Source organism: Parus major, chromosome 1 (assembly GCF_001522545.3).
Source record: "Parus major isolate Abel chromosome 1, Parus_major1.1, whole genome shotgun sequence".
Classification (NCBI taxonomy): Eukaryota; Metazoa; Chordata; class Aves; order Passeriformes; family Paridae; genus Parus; species Parus major.
The window spans coordinates 63,579,115-63,602,987 of record NC_031768.1 but is presented as its reverse complement, the minus strand read 5'-3'; the positions used below and the strand labels follow the sequence as shown (position 1 = coordinate 63,602,987).

The following is a 23,873-nucleotide window of genomic DNA, read 5'->3' as shown; positions in this document are numbered from 1 at the left end:
GGTTTTTTTGTGGGTTTGTGTTTTTCGTTTTTTTGGTGGGGTTTTTTTGGTTGTGTGTGTTTGTTTGTTTTGATGGGATTTTTGTTTTGGCTTTTTTTGTTATTTTTTGGGGTTTTTTTGTTTAAGAGAGCATAAATAATTTGAGCTCCTGGTTGTTCAGTAAAGTAGGACTGTCCAAGTTGGCTCAGATAAGCTTGTAACAAGCCATTAAGAACTTTGTTTTCACCTTTGTTTTACTGGGACTGGCTGCAAGAGTATCAGGATGAACACTGAAATAATGGAATCATGGAGCTTGAAGCTATAGGCACGGAAGGCCATTTTCCAAGCAAATAAAGGAACGGAAGACTGGAAACATTGCACCCTTTTTTTAAAAGGATTGAGAAAAATCATTGTCCCTGAGGACTGAGGACAAAAATTATGGTGAGAAGGACACTATCAAAAGAAGATTTACAGAAAAGAGTCCTGTGTAACATAAAACAATATTTACTAAACCAAAAGAAATCAGTAAATGTGGAAAGGTAATTTTGCAGTGATTAATGGGCTTACTAAAAAGCACTTCCATGCCTTTTCCTGATTTCTAATGTGATCCTCAAGGCCAGGATATGCATCCCCTTGCTCCCCTCCTCCTCTTAAATATATAGGCAAATAAAGAACAAGACAAATTTGGGAGCAAGTAAAATTTGGCAACAGACAATACGCAGATACTTGATCTACCATGGAGCTGTGCCAGGATCCAGTTGCCAAAACATAATTTTACCAGGATTTCTATTCATGATGTCTTATAAATAATTATCACATATAGTTATCGAGGTCTTGGAAATAACATATGGTTTCATCTAAAATAACCAATAATTGCCACTTATGAAAATATATCCTGAATATGAAAGTGTCTTGGATGCAAACCTGTTAATTGCAAGACTCAGTATCTTAAATATTTGTACCTTTTTTGCTGTTAATTTTAAGACTATCCTGGACTTGCAGTCTGGAGTATTTGGCAAACTCTAATCAATTAACCTTAAGTACAGCCTATTTTCCAAGTTGAAGGAGAAAAGGTTTCAGAATTAGCCAGACTGTAGAGAATAAATTATATACCTTCAAAAATAAAACCTACAATTCCTACTTCCAAGAAGTTGTGCAGAAATTCTAATTAACAGGTTCACATGAGAGTACAGTACTCTAGAGAATGTGAATTCATATAATCATTCAGGGTGCTGGAAAAGTAGTCAGAAAAAAAAAATATAAAGAGTGTGATGCTAAGGGATATACTGGGATTTGGAAATATGAAAGACATAAATGAATGTAAAAGATAATCAGCTAATTAGTAAGAAGGTAAAATTATTTTGAAACAAAGCCAAGATAAATTAAATAGCTGAAGATCTTTTTCTTGACACAGCAACAATGAAAAACTGTCATATGAAATCAGCTGCAAAAGCAGGAAAAGAAGTTGGAACTTGGAATACGTCCAGAAAGAACTAAAGTAGTTATGTGAAACAAAGAAAGAACACTATATAAGGTAAAAACTACAGCTCAGGAAACAGCCTGCTACAAAATAATGAATTCCATGGAGCTGGTTACTTTTTCTGTTGCACAGATAATACTTTTTCAATGGATTCATCTTCTAAAAAAATACACAATTTAAAATGTTTTTTAATTCATATTTTTTTCAAGCTATTTTGGTTACTTATAGTTGATCTGTAACTAAATGCATAAAATTTCATAAAGTTCTGAAGGGTAAAAAACTGGTAAAAAAAAAGCCAACTTGAAATACTTTAGTCCTGCTGTATGCATATACTCACTCATATATATGATCAAATCCTCCTTTCTTTGGAGGATCACATAATTTTGTTTAATCAAACCTCAAATTTGCTGTAGCTGTGCATTTATCATGGAGAGATGAAGGAGAAACCAATACCCAGTGTCAATTACAACGCTCAAATTCCCAAGAGCAATTAGCTTATGTGCTGCTAATGAGGAGTTCTCTTGGCCTCCTGCGAGAAGTCAGCAGAAAGCTAACCTACTGCAAAAGTGAAATCAATTTTTCCTCTCTTCCAACATCCACAATGCCAAGATTCAGACTGGACTAGAGCCCCAGACTCCCTTCAGAGACTATGAAGAAGAAAAGTCACTTACAAAAGTGTGTTTTATTTCCTCTTAAAGTAAACATGTTAAGTACAGCAGGTGAACCCTGCTCTGGTAGCTCCTATTTTTCTCCCTTTTTACAATGAAAGGATTCCAAACAAGCAGTTCAGCTGCTCTTTATGAGTAATAAAGAGCACCAAATGTTTGCTCCAGGTGGTCTGAGTCCCTTTCTGGATGCTGCTGCTTATGTCTACTGACAGCAGAAGGTTCTTGCATGACCATGTCTAATTCTGGCAACAAAGGTATGTGCCTTATCATAAAATAATAGAATGGGCAGGGTTGGAAGGCTCCATAAAGATCATCTAGCTCCCTGCCTTGGGCAGGGACACTTTCCACTAGAACTTGCTTAGATCATCCAACCTGACCTTGAACAGTGCCAGGGATGGGGCACCCACAACTTCCCTGGGCAACCTGTTCCCATGGCTCACCACCCTTACAGCAAAGAATCTCTTCCTAATATCTAAACCTACTCTTTCAGTAGCAATTTCCCCTTGTCCTGTCACTACACGCTCTTGTAAGCCTCTCCTTATGTTAGGCAGAATATATGTGGACCTTGATACAGTCACCAAAGGCTTACAAAGATTTAAGAATGGAAACTGTTTGGGTAGCACTAAAGAGGAAATGTTTCTTGATGGAATACTTCTTCTAGCATTTAGTTTACTCAGTCATTGATCTAAGAACTCAGCAGCTGCAGCTCAAGTATTCTTGTAAAGGTTGTTCTCAGCCCCAGTCAAAAAATGAATGTATAAAATCTCCACGCTGTATGCAGAGGATCTGCAAGCAAGAAAAATGCCTTTTTCAGATAAATTGCTCATAGAAAAACACCTTTGTATATTTTGCCTTTAATAGGATTCTAACAAATTGTCCTCTCTTCTAAATCCTTTTCTTGATTCTTTGGCACTCTATGTCAACACTCAGCCAGATGCTGAAATGATGCCACCTAAGACAAATTAAATAGTTGACATAGCCTTTTTTACATCCACACTGCTTTCTGTTTCTGGGGTTTTTATGCTGTTTAAGTAACTGCACTGTTTTCCTGGAAAGTGCTTTAAAGATCATTTACTCTAACATTTCCACAGCAAAAGTAATTATCAAGTCAACAGTTTTCTTTGAGATATTTCAAGCCCTCTAAAAGTGGTGAAGGGGAACTTAAATAATAATGACTTTTTGAAACAAATATTCATCAAGAGAGAAGTTTCTGAGAGTTTTTGAGGCCAATCCAGCTGCTTGTTTAGTTCAGGATGGGAGCCAGGCTTTTAAGTCACTCTCTAGACAGCAACTTTGGCCAGGTGAGCCCTTTCACAGCAGTCCACAGACAGATGGGTTGCCAGAGATGGCAAGAAAAGGTGTGTGTTTGGAGTAGCTGCTTTGGTTGGTGCTGAGGCTGGGCTCCCAGGTCAAGGATGTCTCTGACCATGAAGGTAGAGATAGAACTATCGTATTTCATTAAAGAAAGAAAAAATACTTTCCAGGTAGTTAAAAAAAGTTCCATTAAAAATTGGGGTCTATCTAAAATTTTGTCCTCATTCTTTCTGGTTAATAAGTACCTAATATCACTTCATACATGTGGTGGTTGGGAAGTGGCAGCTGGTAGCTTGTGATGACATGAATCATCTATGTTTCAATAAGTGAATCTTACTCTAGATAAACATTTTTGTTCTTTGGGCTCTTAGGTATTGGTCTCATAGTGCTGTTTCACCAGATGCCAACTGAGGCTCAATTTTGTGAGTTAAATTGAGCATGCCCTGACCTCTCTGGGACCTGCTGTGGAACTTGGCTGCCTCTGCACCAATCACAACAGAAATCAGCATGTAAAACTGAGCAGTTTCCATATGCACATCCAGGGAAATCAATGGTCTAAAATGAAGCTTCACACTGATTTTAGGCATTCAAAACCAATACAAAAGTGTTTACACAGGTACACTGATGTTGTCCCTTTAAAACAGGCATGCAAGTTCAGAAGATTTCTTCACACATGTTAAATAGGCAAAATGTGGAAGCTTTTGCAAATGTCTAGTGCAGTCTTCACTTTAGTGCATACTCTCACCTTAATGCAGTCACTCACTTCAATGGTTTTCTTGCTAAAACACTATTTTCTCACCTGTTTTTCTTGTGTGTTACATTTAGAAATGAAAACAAAATGGTATTAGTGCCTCTAGCTCAGCAAAATTGAATGTGTTCTGTATGAGATTCAATAATGACAGTTACTTTTGGGAAATTGCCTGCTAATTCCTTTTGCAGACCCTGGGACTTTGGAGATCTGACACACTTCCACACCCTTCAGTCAGCAGCTCCATCCTGCTGTGCCACGTTACTGCTGCCCTGAATGGGCCCACAGGCAAGACCATGCCAATAATGCAACACAACAGTAACAGTTTGCATGGTGACAAGAGATTAGGATGATTTTGGTCCATCCTCAGTGAAAGTCCATCCTCAACCCCTTTGAGCATTGCTCATTTCCTACTCTAGTCTTCACCTCAGGCACTGTTGCCAAATTAGAGCATAGACTTAGACTCAGTCAATGAGCAAGGAACTGTGGTGGTTTAAAACATGAACAACTCTCTTTTCTTGTCCCCATTTATTTATATTGCCCTATTTCTAGGAGTTAACACCCTAAAGACAGTGGTAGAAGATTTCTCCTGTTCATAATATTTCATTGGGAACTCTGCTCCATTTGTGACCTGTAATTCAGATGGGATACTACAATAGGGAGGGGGGCTTCAAGATCTTCATAGAGGTCATGCTGACTGGAAGCTGGGAACTACAAGCAGAGCAACATGGCACAGACATGGTATGGCCTTAACCTCTCAACAAGATTTGCAAGAGGTCGTTTGTCAAAGGCCTAATCTATCCTTGTGCTTCTTTTCATGATGGCAGAACCATATCTCTAGAGAAGAGCAGGGAGCAAGCCCCTCTATAGGTGCACCAGAATGGAAGTTATTCCCCATCCCCCTTTGCAAAGCAGCTCATCTATTGAATGTAATTTAATCAACAAATGGAGTTGTTCTTGGCAGAGTATCGTCATTTGAAGAATAACTCCTCTTTGTCAGAGATGAAGCTATACAACCACTTTTATGTGATTGAGAAAAATTAGCCCAATTAAATACATAAATGTTTAAGTAAATCCTTTGGACATAATTCCCCTAATAAAAACCAAATAAATATCCATTTTTAAGGAGAGCAGTAAACTGCTGGGTATTTCACAACATCAGCTCAGGTTTTCTAGAAAAGAATATTCAAATCCACTTAAATTAAAGGCATAGTTATTTTTCCTGCAGTCTTTTTAAATAGTACTTGGGAATCTACACAGAAATGCATGTATCTGTCAGGGGTAGAAGAAGAGGTTCCCCTCCTCACAATTTGGGCCATCTCAGCACTTTCTGGAGTGCCTGTTAGTCTAATGCCTTTTCTACTGCCTGAAGTCATGAAGAGACATTTCTTATCTAGCACACACACTAAAGATTAGGGTTTTTTCTGGGTTCTTAGCATTGCTATTTATTTATTCTCTCTAGTTATGAGTTATGGGGGAGGGATTTGTCATGTTTTCTTTAAGCAAAAATTTTCATTTAATTACTAATTCTAGTATATTTCTGGTTGGCATTACGTATCACAGTGCACAATTCAGTTGCTTCTCAAGAGAGTTCTTGCAGTTCCTCATCTGTACCTGCTTCTCATTCTTCATCCTCCTATAATGTAGATTGCAGGTCCTGGCTCTTATTTTCTACCTTCAACCTCAACCATTTATCCCCCACACTTTTTGTAAGTCCACAACAAGTACCAGTGCTGACCTCCCTCTTTTGCTGGCTCTCTAGTCAAACCTGGTGAGCTTTGACCCTCCTTTCCCAGCTGCACACTCATATTCCCTGTGGCCCGGGCTGCAGCACTTGCTCTGCCACCCTGGAAGAGAAGGCTGAATGCTGCCTGCTGATCAGCATTCCTGTGAACACATCTCCTCTGAGAGTAACCATGAGCTGAATTACCCTCTCTGTGTCATCCTCACTGGCACCCACAGCAGCAGAGGGTGCAGGAACAGCACTCCCATCACCACCTTTTCTCCCGTTAGAAACCAGTGCAGGGCTCACAACAGCTCAGATTTTCTGAGAGAGGATTTTGAATGCAGTGTAGTTCTTAAGACAACTCATTTCACAGGCTCAGGAACAGAAAGCATATCATTGCAGCTTAATCAAATTAAATATTCAAATGAAAGCAATAATTACTTAAATTTGTCTTGAGACTTAGTAAGATTAAGTCTTTGAAACATCATTTTTGGCCTGTAGGCTCTAATGAGTATGCCAGTCCCTAATGATTCAGAAGAGACCTAGAGGGTTTGGGTTATCACCAACCAAGAGGTATTTATGAAAGACTAGCAGCATGGTTATTAAATGGCCCTCGGACAGTACCTCGTCTTTACAGATGGTTTTGGTAACGCACCATCAAACAGACACTAAGTAAAAAAAAAAAAAATCATAGCCAAGCATTTAAGTTCACTGTCAATGTATGTGGAAAGGATATATTTAGTGGCAGGGCTGCCTAGAAAAAAATCACTGCAGCAAATTTCAGCTCTCATTATGATCTGTTAATTACTGTGTTGACACACGATTGCAGCAGATCAGTGAGACCAGCACTGCTGTCAAGTCTAGGCATGTGTCACACATGGGCTGTGTGCTCCAGAAAACACAGCCAGAGCCTTCACACTTAATGCAAGATTTCTTCTGGTCCTTATGCGTACCTGGAAGGAAAGCTGCCAGATGACATTTTTCACATTAGTTTCTTCACTGACTTTTAAGGCAGAGTGACTCAATTAATGCAAGTATCTGACTCATGAGTCAAGACTGAGACAGTGAAGGTGGTCTTGTAGACTCTGCTCTGACTGTGGACATGACAGTATTTAAAGGTAACAGTTTGTAACTGCCCAAGAGCTTTGACGAGCTCACACTGTCACAACACCCACCTTCTGTGACTCTGCAAACAAATAACCTAGAAGGTAACACTCTTCTGCACCTGGGATCAAACACAGGACACAAGCTGGAACCCCAGAAGCAGAGATGTTCACATGCTTGGCATGGAAGAGCAGGAACCAGCATGCACCAGTGAGGTGTTAGCTGTCCTTTCAAAGGGGTGCTCAGTGGGCTGGCCAGGAACTACTTCAGGCTTCCACACAGGGCTGGCCATGGGCAATGGGCAATGGGCCCTGAATCTTCCCTGCAACAGTTACCACAGAGTTTTGTCTGGTCTTTCTACTACGTCCTTTGACACACCTTTCCATGGAGCTGGGAATCTAAGTTCTGGAATATTTTTTTCCTGCTAGTTAACTATACATTTCTGTTCTTATTGTTCTCTCTCCTCTGTCTTTAAATCTTTCTATTCTGAGGTGAATAAAAAGTTTTCAGGAACTTTTTATACTTTGCTGAAGAGTAAATTTAGTATCAACAGCACAGAAGGATATTAGAGTTCAGAATAAAAAGGTAAAGCTTGTAGAGCACATTACACATCCCCTGAGTAAACCATAGGTGGTTGCTGATAAGACATCAGTGGCACTGTAGGGATGGGTGCTGATATTGGTTATGAGAATTTCTGGTCCCCTGCCAGATCAAATGTACTCAAAACACCACAGGAATTCTGTAGGGAAGAGTGGCCTGGAGCATCTCTCCCAGAGCAGTATTTTTTTACCTTTCAACCTCAATTCTTTTGCATATCTTGACATGAAACACCTCTGAGATTAAAAAAAAAATCTCCTTACTCCTGAGATCTGACAGAAAGATCTGTATAAAATCAAGAGATGATGCAGAAGGTTTGTCTTTAAACTTAGGAGACCATTTTTGTCTACTATTCCTTGCACTGGGATTCAGGCCCTGCACAAGTCCTGCATGCACATGTATGGAAAGAATTTCTATGATTAACTAAGGTTTAGCCTGCAAGGGCTGGAAATGGGGAGCTCTGTATGCTTAGGAGCAGAAGCTCTCAAGTCTGTGGGGGGTCAAGGTGCTCAGTCCCTCCTGCTCCTTCAGGAGGATTGCAGATCCCCCTCTTCCTCGAGCAACACAGGGTCAGAGAGTACTTGTAGAGAAGGGTATCAGCAATTGCATTGATCCTTCCAGCTAAACAAGGTCTCAGACATGGATTCAAGCATCAGATCCCCATCATCTACATTGCTTAACCTTAGGTCACTGCTGTTTCCTGGTTTTCTAGAGCCCCTCCACAGAAATGCACAGGTGTGAGCCCGGTTTGGCTGCATCCCTGGCTCTCATTCCAGGCACAGTGCACTTAGCAGCAGTAACTCAAGTAGTTTGTTTGGGAGAAGGCAAACATAGGGTGCAAGTGTTATTTGCCAGCTTCCCAAGTATGTGAGCAACATACAAATACACTTTACACTTGTGTTGGAAGACCATAAACATCCCAGACCTCAAAGATAGCCAATTGCAGTCATGGAGAATTACCCTGACCTGTGCTGTGATGGGGTGCCTCTGTCCACTGTCAAGACCTCCAGGAGTGCTCCCATATTGAAAAACTATTAAATTTGATTTATTTCTAAAAATATGCATGCATACATAAATGTATACATAATTTTTCTTTTATAACATCCTTCTGAAAAATATTTCCAGAGATCCATCTGAAATCCCCTGCCTTGGCACCATTCTAGAATGATGCAGTATGACTAGCCTACCACACAGGTAGGTTGCTTCCCCAAACCTGTGCTTATGTCCTAGTTGTCTTTTATGACCGACACATAGAAGAGCCTAGTGTGGCTGAGATCGATCCTCTGACGATGACTCACCCAACTCAAACTGGTTCGAAAGGTTACCACAGGTTTGTCTGACTTCTTCACTGTCCCAGCCAAGGGGGTAGAGGGCACAACCAGAGCCGATCAACAAACCTATGGAGAGAAAAGGAAATAAAGGTTTATACAAGCAGTGGCCATGAGCTTAAACACAGGCTGCCACTTGGGAATCAAAGTTCCAAACTGCAATTTAGGAACGCCAGAAAAAAAGAAGTCTCCTCTTCTCCTAAAACAGATGAAAACCATTTGGACTGCTGCCTTCTGCTGCAGTTTTAGAGCGGGTCTGTGGGCTGGAGCCAGTCCAAGCAGCTCAGCATCAGAAGCCATGCTCAGCTTCTGAAGCTTTTATCTGAGAGCTTTTAGACTCCTCTTCTACTCTCCAGAATGGCTAAATGTGCAGTTTGGAATACACAACATGTGGTTAAATAGAAGCATGTTAATGAAAGCATTTACAAGCTGATTGCTTCTGATTAATTAAAACAACAATCAACCAGGGTCCATCAAGGTTCCATCAGGAAAACTGACAGTTGTGCTAATCTGTTGCCATTTTGCTTTGTTTTTCACTCTTTCAAAAGCAAGGGAATAATGGTTTCATACCACTTGATCAATGCATACCACAGGTACACACTGCTCAAAGTTTTCTTAATTCATTCAGCTGCAACAACTGAGGTCTTGAGTCATTTACCTGTTGTCATACTTGGTTTAACATTCACAAGATGCTTTGCTTTCTCCAGCCCTCATGCTGCCCCAAACAGATGTGTTTTGGCAATGCTGTCCCTTCACAAGACATCGTAGGGAATCAGCAGCGCACCAATGCACCATGACTATTTTGCAGAAGTGGCATTTTTATCATATTGCATTCTCAGCTGTCACTGCAGCAGCTGCCAAAAGGCCGATGTAGCTGGCAAAGCGTTTCACACAGATAGCCTAGAGAGAACATTTCAATGTATGTTACAACATTTAAATGTTGCCTCCTTTGTGTCAGATCTTATTTATGAGACTGGGAACAAACCACTGTGTAGATAATGGGCTAGGAGCACCTGATACTTCAGAGGCTGTAAAGTCAAGCAAGCCCTCCCAAGGTTTGCAGGGGTGCCTTTTACCTGCTAGGCAGAGCACAAGGTTTCAAGCCCTACAGCTGTCACTTGCTGCCTTTGGGCATACCTCCTGACCTCACATAATCTTGCCCCTCCTCTCTTGAAAATAAGGAGCAGTGCTCCCTGGAGAAGCCCTTCTGCTGCTTGCTCCCAGTGCAGAAAATCCCTGGGTGTTGTGACAGAGTCACTGTGGACATAACATCAGTCTGACAGGACTCCTGAGAGGGATTATGGCTCAGGGCCTAGAGCTTGACATATCTTCCTACTGTCTCCATTCTCAAGATACCTAAGCTTCTCATATTGCTGATGTTCCTGTAAGATACGGAAATCACCTTATTATGTTCTTGATTTGCTCAAAGACACACCTGAACAAGGCACTGAAGTCCAGAAGTGGTATCTCATCTTTCTTCAAAAGATGTTTAATGCTCTCAGCATCTTGGCTGTTAGCAAAGGCTTGTCTGCTGCTCCTCCTCCAAGCACACCTGCACCTGTTTAAGCCCAGTATTAACTCCCTGAATCTTTCTCCAATAAGTTCAAATTTCTTCAATGTGCTCAAGCCCACTTCTTCCTTCCCTTGTTGATCAGTCATTACCTGCTCTTGTCTCCACATCTACATAACATAATGAAAAAGAAATCCCTGAGGCAGCTCTCTCTCAGATGGAGCGTTCACCCAACAGCTGTGACAGGAGAAAAGCAATTAAGGACATGTGAATGCTAGGTATTTTCAGAACTTTGCCTGATCGGGGTATGGTTGCTTCTAATGTCCTCACTAATATCTTTCACAGTATCATTTCATTTTTTTTCCCCCTAGGGCTGTAGAGCTAAGGGCAGCTGGTAGGATCCATGTAAATGAGAATCACTTCTAATTAAATTCTCAGAAAGGATGTTTCTCAGACAAGGGAATCTAGGCCAAAACTTGGTCTACATTTGTTAAAGGCAGCCTAAAACCCTCCAAACAGCCCCTGCCAATTCTCTCTTGAACCGTTAAAGCAAGAAAGATGTTGTGAAGCACTGACAGCTAGGAAGGGGCAGCACCCCATAGGGCAAGTAGGAACATCACCACTGATGATGAGAATGGCTGGGGAAGGCAGGAAGAGCACCTAGATGCCCGTCAGCTTCACAGACCAGTGCACTGTGGCAGACCCAGCCAGTCCTGCCGTGGTTCTGACCCCGTCCCACACCGCTTGTGGTGCCTGCGATGTGCCCAGTGCCAGCCCAGGCTGCCACAGCTCAGGAGCTGCTCTGGCCAAAAGGGAACCACCATGGCTGAGCTGTCTGCAGTCACCCTGTGTACTTGAACAGACTGTCTGGGAGGTGTACAAGTGCTCAAAGGGCTCTGTTGTGAGGGGCAGGGAGATGTACGCAGGGGTAGGAGGGAAGGCAGGCTTGCACCCGCCTGCCTTGGACCAGATTAAATGGCAGCCAGCCCTTCCTCACAAACAGGTCCTGGGAAAGCCTTCTGCTCAGTTCTTCCAGGAGAGGACAACAGCAGCACTGCAGCCAAGTGAAAGGACTATTAGCATAACAATGCTGCTGCTCCTCCAAACCCAGAACAAGCCCTTACTCAGCCCTTTCCAATTACTCTCCTCAGGTGGCAAGAGTGTCTAGTGCCCATTGCATTCACAGACTGTTTTCAGCTCTCTTTAGGTTTTGTTGCAGCAACAGGTTGTTAGGGCTTTTTCCCACGAGTATTGCTCACAGCACTTTCCACTGCCACTCTCCAAACACAGTTCATCCTTTTCCAAATATGAGTATCTGTTCACTCTTTCTGCCTCTGATGCTACACTGGATCAGTGAACCTTGACAATTTATCTTCTTCTCTATTCAGACTCCTTCAACCCCTGTTACACCTCTTTTCCCATTTCTGTACACCCATGTCTGTAAGTTCAAAGCCCAGTTTCAGTGAAAATAAATTCAGGGGTTCAGTCAAAAGTTCCTCAGCAATGCAATATACTGTAATGTTGAATTGCTCCAAAGGAGCTCACACATGGATGCTTGCCCTTAAAGCCATTCCAACACTGTCTAACAACCAGCCCACAGCACCCACTGCTGAGCCTCACCATTAGCTGTGCCTCCTTCTGAGAGATAAACCTAATAAGGGAAAACTATGTCAGAAAGCCTCCTTATCCCAGTGACAGCTGGCTCTCCAGCTGACTAGGGGCTTTATCAGTGCTGAGTTTCACTTATGGAGTACCAGTCACTGAGCAGTGCAGCTTCTTTTCCTCACACAGCCTGCACTGACTGGGATGAGGAAATCAAATGGGAAATTGCTGCCTATTGCTGTTGCTGCCACATGACCCCAAAGCACCAGTGTCAGCATGCTTATGTGCAAAGGACAAGGTATAAAGCCATGGGCAAGCTCACACGCTTCTCTGAGTGAACATAACACCTTTCAGGGACCAAGAGTGTGCCAGGAACATGGGTTTGTGTTCCCATCTGGCAAAATGGCTTAAATAAATATTTGTTTTGTCACAGGCACCCACTGGCCACAAGACTTAAAGCTGTTGCTCTGACATGTCCTTTGATATCACTGGTTTTCAGCTGTTTTTGACTGACCTTCAGACAGTTCCCTTTTGTGGTGCATGTGCACTTGCTGTGGATTTGAGTCTTGACAAAACACTTGTCCTCCAGTACTTCTTGCAGGCAAGGTTCAGACCCAGCTCAGGGACTTGCCTTCAACATAAGAATTCTGCAAAGATTTAGAGCCCAACTGTCAGCAAGGAAAAGTTTCACAAGCTTTGCTTTATGCCCTGAGGTGTATTTATATGTACGAGCATGTGTGTGTCATGTCCCATTGCTTTCAGCAGGATTCTACATGACTTCAACATGGTCTGCATGGGCACTGAAGCTGAGAACTGGCATTCTGGCTCCCTTATTTTATGCACTGAAAGTGTGGAGTGTGCCTCAAAGCCCATGGTGTTAATGGGACTTAGACAAAAGCTCCTCAGTCCCTTCCCTCCCTTCAAATCAATCCATCCCTGTTTGTAACCAACTGTGTGGATCAGATTCTGCAAAATCAAAAAGGCTGCATACTATTACCACTAATAATTCATACATGCTCACAGCCAATTTATTTAATCACAGAGGATGTAGATCCTGCTGAACAGCTGCAACCTAGAGTGAAAGATCCAAGCTGAATCCAAGGGCTACAAACCCAGTGGAAATCATTAAGCTAATTCTGCAGCTTCAGTAAAGAGCAGTTACTAGTTCAGCTCATATCTGAATCATGAAGAATTATATTCTGGCCTGCTCTACAGTTATTGCATTTAGCCAGCTATGCTACCCAGGACACCACACCCATCTTTACAGCTGCTTAAAATGCTTAGGATGCCTGTAACATTTTTTAAAAAGGAAGAAAACCAAAAGCAACAATGTGTTGTAATTACCATCCTCTGTCATCTTCCATTATCCACTACAGTTGTGAAAAGAAATCGAAAGGGGAAGGAAATGTGCAGATCCGTAAATGGCACCTTCACAAAAGGGTCTGCAGCCTCGAGGTGTGAGGGACCCAGTCAGTGGGATGGGGCAAGTCAGCAAGTGGAGGTGCTGGTGGCACTTGGCAGCTGTTTTAGATGACGTACCATGTACCAGCAGAAGTGTTGGCACTGTCACAGATCAGCTTTTCTGGAGAGGTTCCATATCTGGGAATGAAACAGGCTCCTTGCCCTTGTCTGTGAAACACTGCTATTGTGAATGCTGCATCTGGCTCAAAATGCTAGCAAGGGATGGGGAGACACAAACAGGGCTGACTGAGCACCACCAGCTGTGACAATGCAAAGCTGGAATTAAGACCTTAGCTTCAGTATTTGAGAGTACCAGACAGCCCCTAGGCTCTCATCTAAAACCAGCCTATGTGGCTAAATGTGGAGCTGCCCAGACCTACAGACTGTAAAACTGCAAATCAGGGGGTCAGACAGTGGATGCCTTAATATTAAACCACCCAGAGTAATCCTTGTCTCTCCCAGACTGCCTTCCCTGTCACTCTCGCTGAGAGTATAATGCATGATTGTACTTTAGTAACACTTAGCACTTGAAAGATGATCTTGCCTGTCTGGAGTGGTGCTTGTGATTGAAAATAATGACACATAACAGGTTCTGCATATGGTGGATGCGGCAGGGAAGGGACAGTAATTACATTAGTGGCTTGGCACAGATCTAGGTCTCATCTTTGAAGTGATAAAGAAATGATTTCTGGCATGCAGCAAACAGCTTACTCCAAGAGGTAAAATATTAACCACCATTAATATCTCCAAGAACAGCCTGGAAAGGAGCAAGTCTTGAACAATAAATACAGAAGGATTAACAAACCAAGAGATGTTAACCAGATTTTGCTGTGGGCAAAATGACTTCATTCATAAACAACAAGACCTATCAGCAAAAGCCAGTGCACAACAAAGGAAACTTGCAAATCCCTGTGGTGGGCTGTCCTCAGATTGCTGCTGTGGCTTCAATGGGAGCCTCCACTCAAGGACCTCATGTGCCTTAAACAACCCATGCAGACATCATATCATAAATTAATTGCAACTGTCCTGACCATTCATAGCTGTAAGTCCTGTTTTTCAGCTCTTCTTCTCACCTGTTGAGGGCACAGTGTTCCCTGATTGCTAAATGGCTCATTCTTGGTTATTTTCTCAGTCCATTTGATGATTGCATCTCCCAAAAGCCTGTAAAATAAAGCCAAAGCTTCCATAGTCTCCTTCCTTCTCCCTTGCCTAGGCTGAATCTAAGCACATGATTCAGCTAAGTCTGATGATGAAAGCCATCAGTTTGATGAATAAAGAGAGGTGGTGATGGCAGTGAATGAGGCACTTAGCTTTGGACTCCTTCCTGCTACAAAATGTATTTTAAAATGGTAACTAAACCCGTGGAGGTGTTCCTTGATTATGGGCTTGTTAAGAGCTTTTTACATGCATTCAATTTTTGTGTAGCCTCAGCTCCAGACAGTTATACCCTATGAATGCAGTGAAAGGGACTGCTGGGCACCATAAAGGCCTTCTTGCCCAGCAGTTAGGGGGATCTGCACTGCTGTAACAGGGACCCCGGGAAGCCTCTGAAGAAGGAAGGAGCCCTTCATTGGGCTTTGTCATTGTAAAAATTTGTATTTTCACTTAGAAAAATAAAAACAATGTGCCAGACTTGATATATATATACTGCAGAGAGAAAATAAAACCAGAACTGAAGGTTTCTTTTTGTGCAGTCACCTTTTAGTGAGAAATATCTACTTCAAATAATCTTCCTCCTTTCTCTCCCCCATTATCTGCTTTTTTGCCTTTTATTTTCAGACTTGACCAAAAAAGAAATCTTGCCCCTTTTGGGTTTTTTTGGTTTGTTTTCTAAGGAATTTCTAATGTATACTGTTCATCCGACAGATATTCAGGCCATATGGAGAGGCTGACAGACAATAATTTGGAAGTCATCGCTTTCAAGACCATTTTAATGATGATTTTTCCTTTCACATTTTTTCTCTATTAGCCATCCTGAATGTTCAAGGATGATAGAAAGCTTTCACATTCCCATCTGTCACTTGAAGGTACAGTAATCTCGACAAGTAAAACAAAACCACTTTTTAGATGCAGCACAGACTCTGACTCTCTGTTTCTTGTGATTTAAAAACTCACCTCACTGTAATGCTTTTAAAGTATTTACCTCCTAGAAAAATGACTCTGGAGTGTGAAAGCAAACTGGAGCTGGCACCTGAAGTTGTCTGCTGCTTTCAGACATACCTTAGCCAACAATGTGGTTAAAGAAGAATTGGTTAAAAACTGGGATGCAAAATACTTCAGCAGACACAGCTTCAGAAGTCCCTGTTCAAAGAACCCTCTGGGAGCTGATACCAAGCAGCAATGGAGTGATACAAGAGGGTCAGAACAGATTAAGACAAACTCCAGAGCCTGGTCAGAACAGCAGAACCCAACAGAAGAAAGAGGGGAGCAGGACCATGCCAGCCCCCGTGCCTGAGGGAATCCAGCCTCCATTCAGTTAGTGAGGGACAGTGTCTTTATACTGACAGCTCCCAGCACTTCAGCCACAACACCCCTTCTTTAGGGTTACACTTCTACCTGCTGTCAGTACCACCACTTTGTTCTTTGGTCTGTCTGTTGTTCTGTTTGTTAGAGAAATGTTATCACACCAGTGCCTCCCATTGCTGCTAGTATCTGTCCCTCAGGAAACCCAGACATGGAGCTGAAATGCTCCATGATTGCTGAAAAGCTTTTATTAGGGTTAAAGACAAGATGAACACTTCGGGCAAAAGTTCTATTTTTTGTCAGTAGTCACTGAACATGGTACATTTGACTGGTTATTTATTGAGCCTGAGCTTAATGTGCCTCATTTGAGAGAGGGTAAAATCCTGTGAATTTACAAATGTGAATGAATTCAGTAAGGGACTCCTTTGTCCCAATGTCCAGGCAGTGGGGACACACAGACAGAAATAATTCTGTGCTGCACCAAATTTCCTCCCATTCCTCCTACAAGGACTGTGACATGGGAGACACAAGTTAGTTCAGGGTTTCACCCAAGATCAAGTTGTTTCTGCCACAGACTTGCTATAGGAGGACATTAGAGGGGCTCTTACATGCAAAGCAGAATGAGGCATAAGAACAACACAAACCAGAGGGAATAAAATGCTACAACCTTCAGCTTGCAGATCCTGCCTCCAATAACACAGATTAATCTTGATAGTGATGGAAATAGCCAAGGGCAAAACCCCACAACCCTTTTGCTTCTGGTTCTGAGCTCCAGGTTTTAATTCACATCATCTGACTTTACTTAACCCTGCTTTTTCTGGCCGCGAAGCCCCATACCTTTGATGAGACTTTTTGTCTCATGTAGGCTTGTGTTACTCATGTGGCTTTTTTTGTGGTCTTTTTGTGTTACTTTGGGTCACTCCACACCATGGGTATGCACTGCCTGGCACCTGCTTGGCTCCCAACCTCAGCAAACAGGCACAGTGAAGAAATGCCACCTGCCTACTAGAGCTCTTGGAAAGTGGGGCCAGTGGCAGAGGAAGCCTAAAAAAGGTATTACAAATGTGTGACAGCATCCAGCCAACAAAGTTCTGTGTCAGGGGAGAGTCACAGCCCTCACTCTCACTGTGACAGAGCATGGGGCAATGGAGGGTGCAGATGGGAGTTTTCTGACAGATCAAACATCACTTTGCTTTGTTTTTCATTTGATCAAAGGTGGCTCATTACTACAGAGGTACTTCAGGCCCAGAGAGGGAAATTTCCCCACCCAGAGATGCTTCCTTTCTAAGTGCCTCAGGTGACACAGGGCATATCAAACCTGTGCAGATCCCTCTGCAGTGGCAATTGAATTTAGATCTTTGTCAGTACAATCAGGGGAGTCTAGAAGACATTTTTTCTAGTCCTGAAGAATACATAAACATAGGTGTGACTAGGACACATGTAAGTTCACACAACTCTTAAGACAGCAGACATTCACATGGGACTGGCAGACATGACATAGAGGCAGCAAGGAAAGCCAATGCATCTGGATTAGCAGCTGGAGATGGAATAGCCAATGGCATCTCAAATGGCACTAGGTACTTGTAGGTCAATGACTTGAATTGTGCTCCACTGAGTGAATCCCACAGAGTGGGATTCAGCCCCCCAGATATGTCACCCACTGCCAGTTTAATGGCTGTTCAGTATCTCGCTCCTTTAGCTGCCTCTCTAGAACAGTGCAAGGTTCCCCTAAGCCCTCTGTCATACCTGCCAGCCCACACAAAGATTTTGCAGACCCTAGGGTATTTCTAACAGTGCAAGGCATCTAGGTTTAGCCTAATGAGTTCCACCCGAGATATCTATTGATCTTAATGCAAGCTTAGAAACCTCCCTCAAGGGAAAATACCTGTACTGTAAATACCTTTATAAAGTCTATGAACCCGTCCCAAAGTAACTCACACTTTTCTTTATCCCTTATCCTCTATCCTTCTGCCATTAAGATGCAAATATCTCAATTCCTGTCATCAAATCTCTTCTTTTATGGGAAATTACCTGAATTTTAAGGAAGAAGGAAAAGATTAAAGGAAAAAACTGTGTTTCTTCTGAATGTAAACCTGAATGCTTGATTTTAAAAGAAAATAATTTGTATGGAAAAAAGTTGCTGTTTCAAAATGGCCTTGGCCTGCATCCATTGCTACCACTCAGAAGTGCTACCACTTGCTACCTTTGGCAAGTCTCTGTGTCATTTCTCCCAGAGTCTGTCACACAATAAAATGATTGACACCAATTGTTCTGAAAAGGATGTGACATGGTCCAGTTAAAGGCAGAGTGAGTCTACAGAGTGGAACTGAAACGCTTGAAGAGCTCCAGAAAACACTCTGGAGTTTTACTGTCAGCTCATTTTTGTTTGGCAAGCCATGATCAATGCTTGTACATTATAAGCTTTATGGGGGGAAAAAAAAACAAAAAAAAGCTTGAGAGTTATCACATGCCATCAGACTTCTGTATGTGACAACCCATCTGTGTGCTCACCCCATATTTGTGACTCAGAATCAAATGCTTGACAGTTCAAAGAGTCTAAAGCAGCATATGGCATATGGCATAATGTATTTAAATAGAAATCATTCCATTAGAAACACAAGGGTGCCTACTGTAATTAATAAAAGGTAGCTTAATAACTAACTTCCCAAAATGCATAACTCTCCATGTAGTCACAGTAGATAAGGCAAATGCCTTTTCATTAATATGAATTTCAATAGCAAATGGAGACTGGCCAAAACTAGACAGAACTTTCCAGAAGCTGCAGGCTCAAAGGATTTCCCAGTACGTGAACTGATCTCAAGAAAGCCTGTAAGGAGGGAATGCAGGAAATATATCCTGCATCAGTGAAGATGCCTAAGCAGAAAAATGGATAAATGTTCAGGCATCCCCATATCTTTTCAACACAATCTGTTCAGACTAATGACTAAGTCTGCAGCACCCTGACTCTTGAGCACTACTCCAGTGATTCCACTGCTTTTGGAAATATCCAGTCACGGATTAAACCAAATAATTGCTTTTCCATGTCTATTAGCTCACTAACTTATTTAAAAGCAATTGTTTGTAGATGATGAATAAAGCAACAAAAGATGTCCAGCCAATTCCTCCACTTTGGTGGCATATCCCCAAAGTCACAGGGAAACTGGAATGCATGCAAAGCCTGTACCCAGTGGGGGAGTACTGCATACCAGGCTTTTACCTATTTTTATTAAAAAAAATTTAGTTGGTTTCATCTCACTGGAGATGTCCATGGATTAATACTAGAAGATCAACCACTGCACATCTCAGTAAAACTTCAGCTATACTCAAGACTTTAAAGTAGTATTTTCAGTACCCACTCTGCAGACCCTCTGGCAAGCCACAGAGTACTTTCCAAGGAAGTTCATACATGCTACTAGGAAATCTATACCTGCAATAAAGACTAAATGGCTCTGCATTTCTACTGGAGAGTCTCTAAGGCCCCTCAAACCAAATGAATTTGGAAATCACTTCTCTAAATAGGAAATACAGTAAGATAAATAATGCTGTAAAAGTCACTGGCAGTCATCAAGCACAGCTGAGAATCACTTTATGCTTTTCTCACTGGTGCTTCGCAGGTTTAAGTCTTTTACTCTGCAAAAATGTTCACACCAGCAGTGTAGCTGATACACAGGCCCGTAGCCATCAACTCCATCTCTGTACAGTGTATCCACTGCAGATGGATAATGTTCAGACAGCAAAGTGCTGTAAAATACATGGGAGCTGGTGGAGAAAAGGCTAGTTTCATTTACTGTTTGTTGCTGTAGCTGCAGCATTTTTTAGCAGCTTTTTAAATACTCTTTGCATTTGCAAGGCTACTTGCAGAGCAAGCAGCTAAGCAAATGAATTATTCTATGCATGAACAAAGGTGCATTCAGTGCTGTTTGCCTTGTGCTGAATTACAGTGGGAAATCAAAAGAAATGGAGTTAAATCTAAGCAATAATAGACTCCATGTGAAATTGATTGTTCGTATGGCTTCCTCAATTAAACTAAAACCAACTATTGCCCCATTCTCAGCTACTTTGTTTTCAGTAAGAGGGATAGTAAGATTCAACACAGCTCCAATTAGAACTATGTGACACACAAAATAGTTTTGTACTGTTATACTGTCTGTTTTGTTCTGCATGATTTTCACGTGCTGAAAAGCTTGGATCATGAGACACATCCAAGAATAAAAGATATTTTTATTTTTAAAAACAAATGAAAATACAGCTTTTTCTGTACTTCCTATCCAAAGGCATTCAAACTCAATAACTGACCCAATTTGCAGGGGAAAGAAGTACTCTACCAAGTCAATTTTCCTCAAATAGATCCCATTTTTCAGTTTGTCACAAAATGTGATAAATATAATTTTGGATAGGAGATGCAGTTTGTTACTATATTGCACATCTGCAGCTCAGAAAAAATTGGCACTATCACTTATTTTCTTCAGACAGAATCCATATGGACAACCTTACCAAGATCTCAAACATACTTGACTCTTTCTGTTAATGAAAACCACTGTGTGAGAGGGAAGAATGAAGTAGAAGGATGTACTTCTTTCTTCTCAGGAGCCCACCTTTGAAATTATTTTGAAATGAGTTCAGTAAAGTTTAGTTAAAAAACTAGGTCTGGAGGGGACATGAAGAAGTTACTTAAATCATCCTTCAGCCTCAAAGTCAGGATAAGCTCTACTTGTACCTTCCAAAAGAACTTTTTCTTGAATATGTTCTTAAGAGGGCACTCACAATGGAGATCCCACCACCTTTTAAAACATTCTGTTCTTGTGGCTCTGTCTGCTACAGAAGCTTTTCACATTGTCTAACCAATATCTTCCTGTGGAAATTTCAGTTCATCCCATAAACCATGGACTCTGCTAAACCCCTACTAGGGCTCTGAGAAACCACTTCATTTTATTCCCTCTTTGCACCACCTTTCTCTGTAACAAACTAAGCACACACAATTTATTCCTTTTTTTTCCGCATTAGAACTGGCCACTCCGTAGAGCCTCCTTCTCCTTCCCAGAGGATTTCTGTGGCTGCTGGCTTCCACAGTCTGTTGGAATTTTTCTTTCAAAAAACAAAAAGCCATGCCAGTATAGTGTGACAGCACCTGAAAAATCAAACTTGTTGCTTTCAATGGAGACAACCCAAAAGGAGAGTTAAAATTATATTAAATTAAGACCTTGAAGGTGATGATAATACTAACTAGCAAAACCCTAAAATGAACAGTGTGACTCTTGGAGCTCATCATTGTCCCTTCTTCCTAGAAACTTTTTAGAAATAATGCTTTATGAGCAGTGGAAGACTCTTCCAGAAACTCTTCACTATAAAGGCTGTCCTTGGTAAAAACCTAAAAATGCTTTGATACCATCCCCAGCATTCAATAGTTCTGCTCCAATTTACAAGATCATTGGCTTAATGGATTAATACTTAGTGAATGGAGCATGCAATTCCTAGATACAAGACATGAATTTTTATTTGGACCTAGGAGTAGTGAATGCTAAGAAGCAATATTAGCATTGGCTGGACCTCCTACAAGGATTGAGAGAGAATTTAAGAAAAAAAAATTGAAGCAGAAAATGAACAAGCTATGAGGCGAATGTTAGACGGCTGCAGGAACCACTAATGATGGTACTTGGACCATTTATAAAGTCGTCAAGGAGGAAAAGCCCTTTATTTTCAACTCTCCTCATACACTAACTACTGTTTGCATTCTTTCAGAACCAGCTGCCTACTGTGACCAGCTCCTCACTTGTGCCACGGGTTCCTGCTTGAGACCCCACAATTTATATCTCAGATATCAAACGAGCATCCTATGTTTTCTGTGATGCAAATAAAACCACCTGCAAGTGACCCCAAGCCAAAGCTGTTTGACAGAGTTATGTGTTCAGGAAGGAGCCCCAGAGTGAAGCTGGAGCACAGCTCTTGGTGTGCAGGCTGAGCCGAGCTGTTTGCAGAAGCTGCAACTCCTCTGCTGCTCCAGGTCCCAGCAGCTGCCTCCTGCTTTCCACAGTTTTCACACAACGCTGTCCATACAGAACACTGATCTGCTAAAGCGTTCCAAAACGTGAGCTCCCTTTTATGGCTGGGACAGGGACTGGTGCAACCATGGTCTCATAAGGGTTATAGGATATCTTTTCAGACTTGTGAAAGTATTACACTTATACAAAAGCAAGAGTAATTTTCATTGCTGGAAATTGTTGAAAACCAAGTATATTTTATCATGAGAGAAACTCTGTCCTCCTTTGAGTTTCTATTCAAAACTAGAATACCCAGCAACTACTTTATGGGAAGGGATATTCCCTTCCTCCTGGATCTGACAAGACTTTTCCTTGTCTAACTTACATACTCCAGGGGAACCTCCATTGTAACAAAAATTGTATCCAGAAGAATTAGAAGAGCCCTATAAATAAGTCAGAAACATGGAGACCCCCTTCGTCCTGATTTTCTAAAATGCAAATATTAATTTTCAAATGATACCATCACAGCTTCCAGGACCAGCTGTGCATCTTTTTTTTCTTTTTTTTTTCCCCTCCTCTCTCTTCTACTGCCACAGAATCCTTGTTTTGAATTATCAGAACAATAATTAGATTCCAGGAAGTGAAGGGGGGAGGGCATTCTTGTCCCCCTGAGAGGAAGAGATAAAAGTTTCATTTCTGAAAGCTGATGTGCCAATGGCGGATAATGGGGAATTGGGATTCCTGCTTAACTGCATGGGAGAGTTCAGTGAAGTTTATTAATAAAACAATTTAGATAAACTCCATTTATGCATTATTTGTACTAGTATCTTGGCAACTGCTTATTTAGCATCTTGAACACATCAGGAATTTAAAAGAAAAGTACAGAAATCTTCCCTCAGACTGTAAAATCTTTGACAGAAGTGGGTCTGGGAAGTAACGAAGAGTTTTCTTTTTCTGCTTCTCCTTATTTTTCTGCTTCCAACCAAAAACAATTTTCTAATATCCTTGGCATAACTACTATAATGAAGCATAATTTATTTGATCCTTACACAGCCCCCTTAGGATTACTTCTTGCAGATAGCCAATTATAAACTCTTACATACTTTATAGCTCTCATTATGTCTGACAGAGGCACACTAATAAATAATGCAAAGCCCCTTTTGTACCCAGTCTACCTTGAGAGAATACTGGGGTCTGCTGTGGAGGGAAAAAAAACGCATCGTAATGCATTCTTATTTCCAAATGGACTGAAAAACTTTCTAGCTTCAGCTTGCTTCCTTGGGACACTTTTTTTCCCCAGACTGGACTCCTGGGGCTTGATTCATTACTAGATAAAAATCAGGTTTGAATAGAAGTGGACCATGACATAGAGAGTGTCACTGCCGTGTCACTTCCTCGTGACATCCTGTCAGCTGCAGACAAGAAAGGAGGTCTGAAAGCAGAACAGGCAGGTTGAATACAAATGAATGAATATTCAGTTGTAGGCTTTTCACAGTAACGAAGCAGAAAGGGTCAAGGCTCAAGGAGCACATTTCACCCTGTCTGTGCTGCCTTTCTGGTGCAACTTCCAGACACTGCTAGTGCTCAGGTCAAGGCTCTGGAGGAGAACAGAACAGCTCTGACCATCCCTCAGCTGCTTGGATTTAAAGAGCAGCGTGAGCAAGTCAGCAGAGACATGGGGTTGAGTATACAGAGATAAGGCCCCGGTGGACTGCATTATTTTTGCCTTTAATTGACATGGTACTACTTTTTAAAGGCACAAGCTGTAACTATAATGACTGAGAAATGTCACCAAGATCACTTCAGAGACCTGCGGGGGTCCCAAAGGTTGCAGCCGGCATCTGAGCCCAACAGGGATTTCCGTGCAATGACTGTGTTAATATTGAAGCTTTTTTTTCCCTACATAAGGAAAACA

General features: G+C 41.7%; 1 protein-coding gene across 2 annotated transcripts in view; it reads right to left on the bottom strand.

Annotated features, from left to right (window-relative positions):
- Positions 1 to 23,873, bottom strand: part of LHFPL6 (LHFPL tetraspan subfamily member 6) — a 138,283-nt gene that overhangs the window by 4,481 nt on the left and 109,929 nt on the right. For both annotated transcript variants that reach the window (XM_015636650.3, XM_015636654.3), the window contains exon 3: positions 8,915 to 9,013. In XM_015636650.3, coding sequence (XP_015492136.1) covers positions 8,915 to 9,013 — 99 coding nt within the window. The remainder of the gene's footprint in view (positions 1 to 8,914; positions 9,014 to 23,873) is intronic.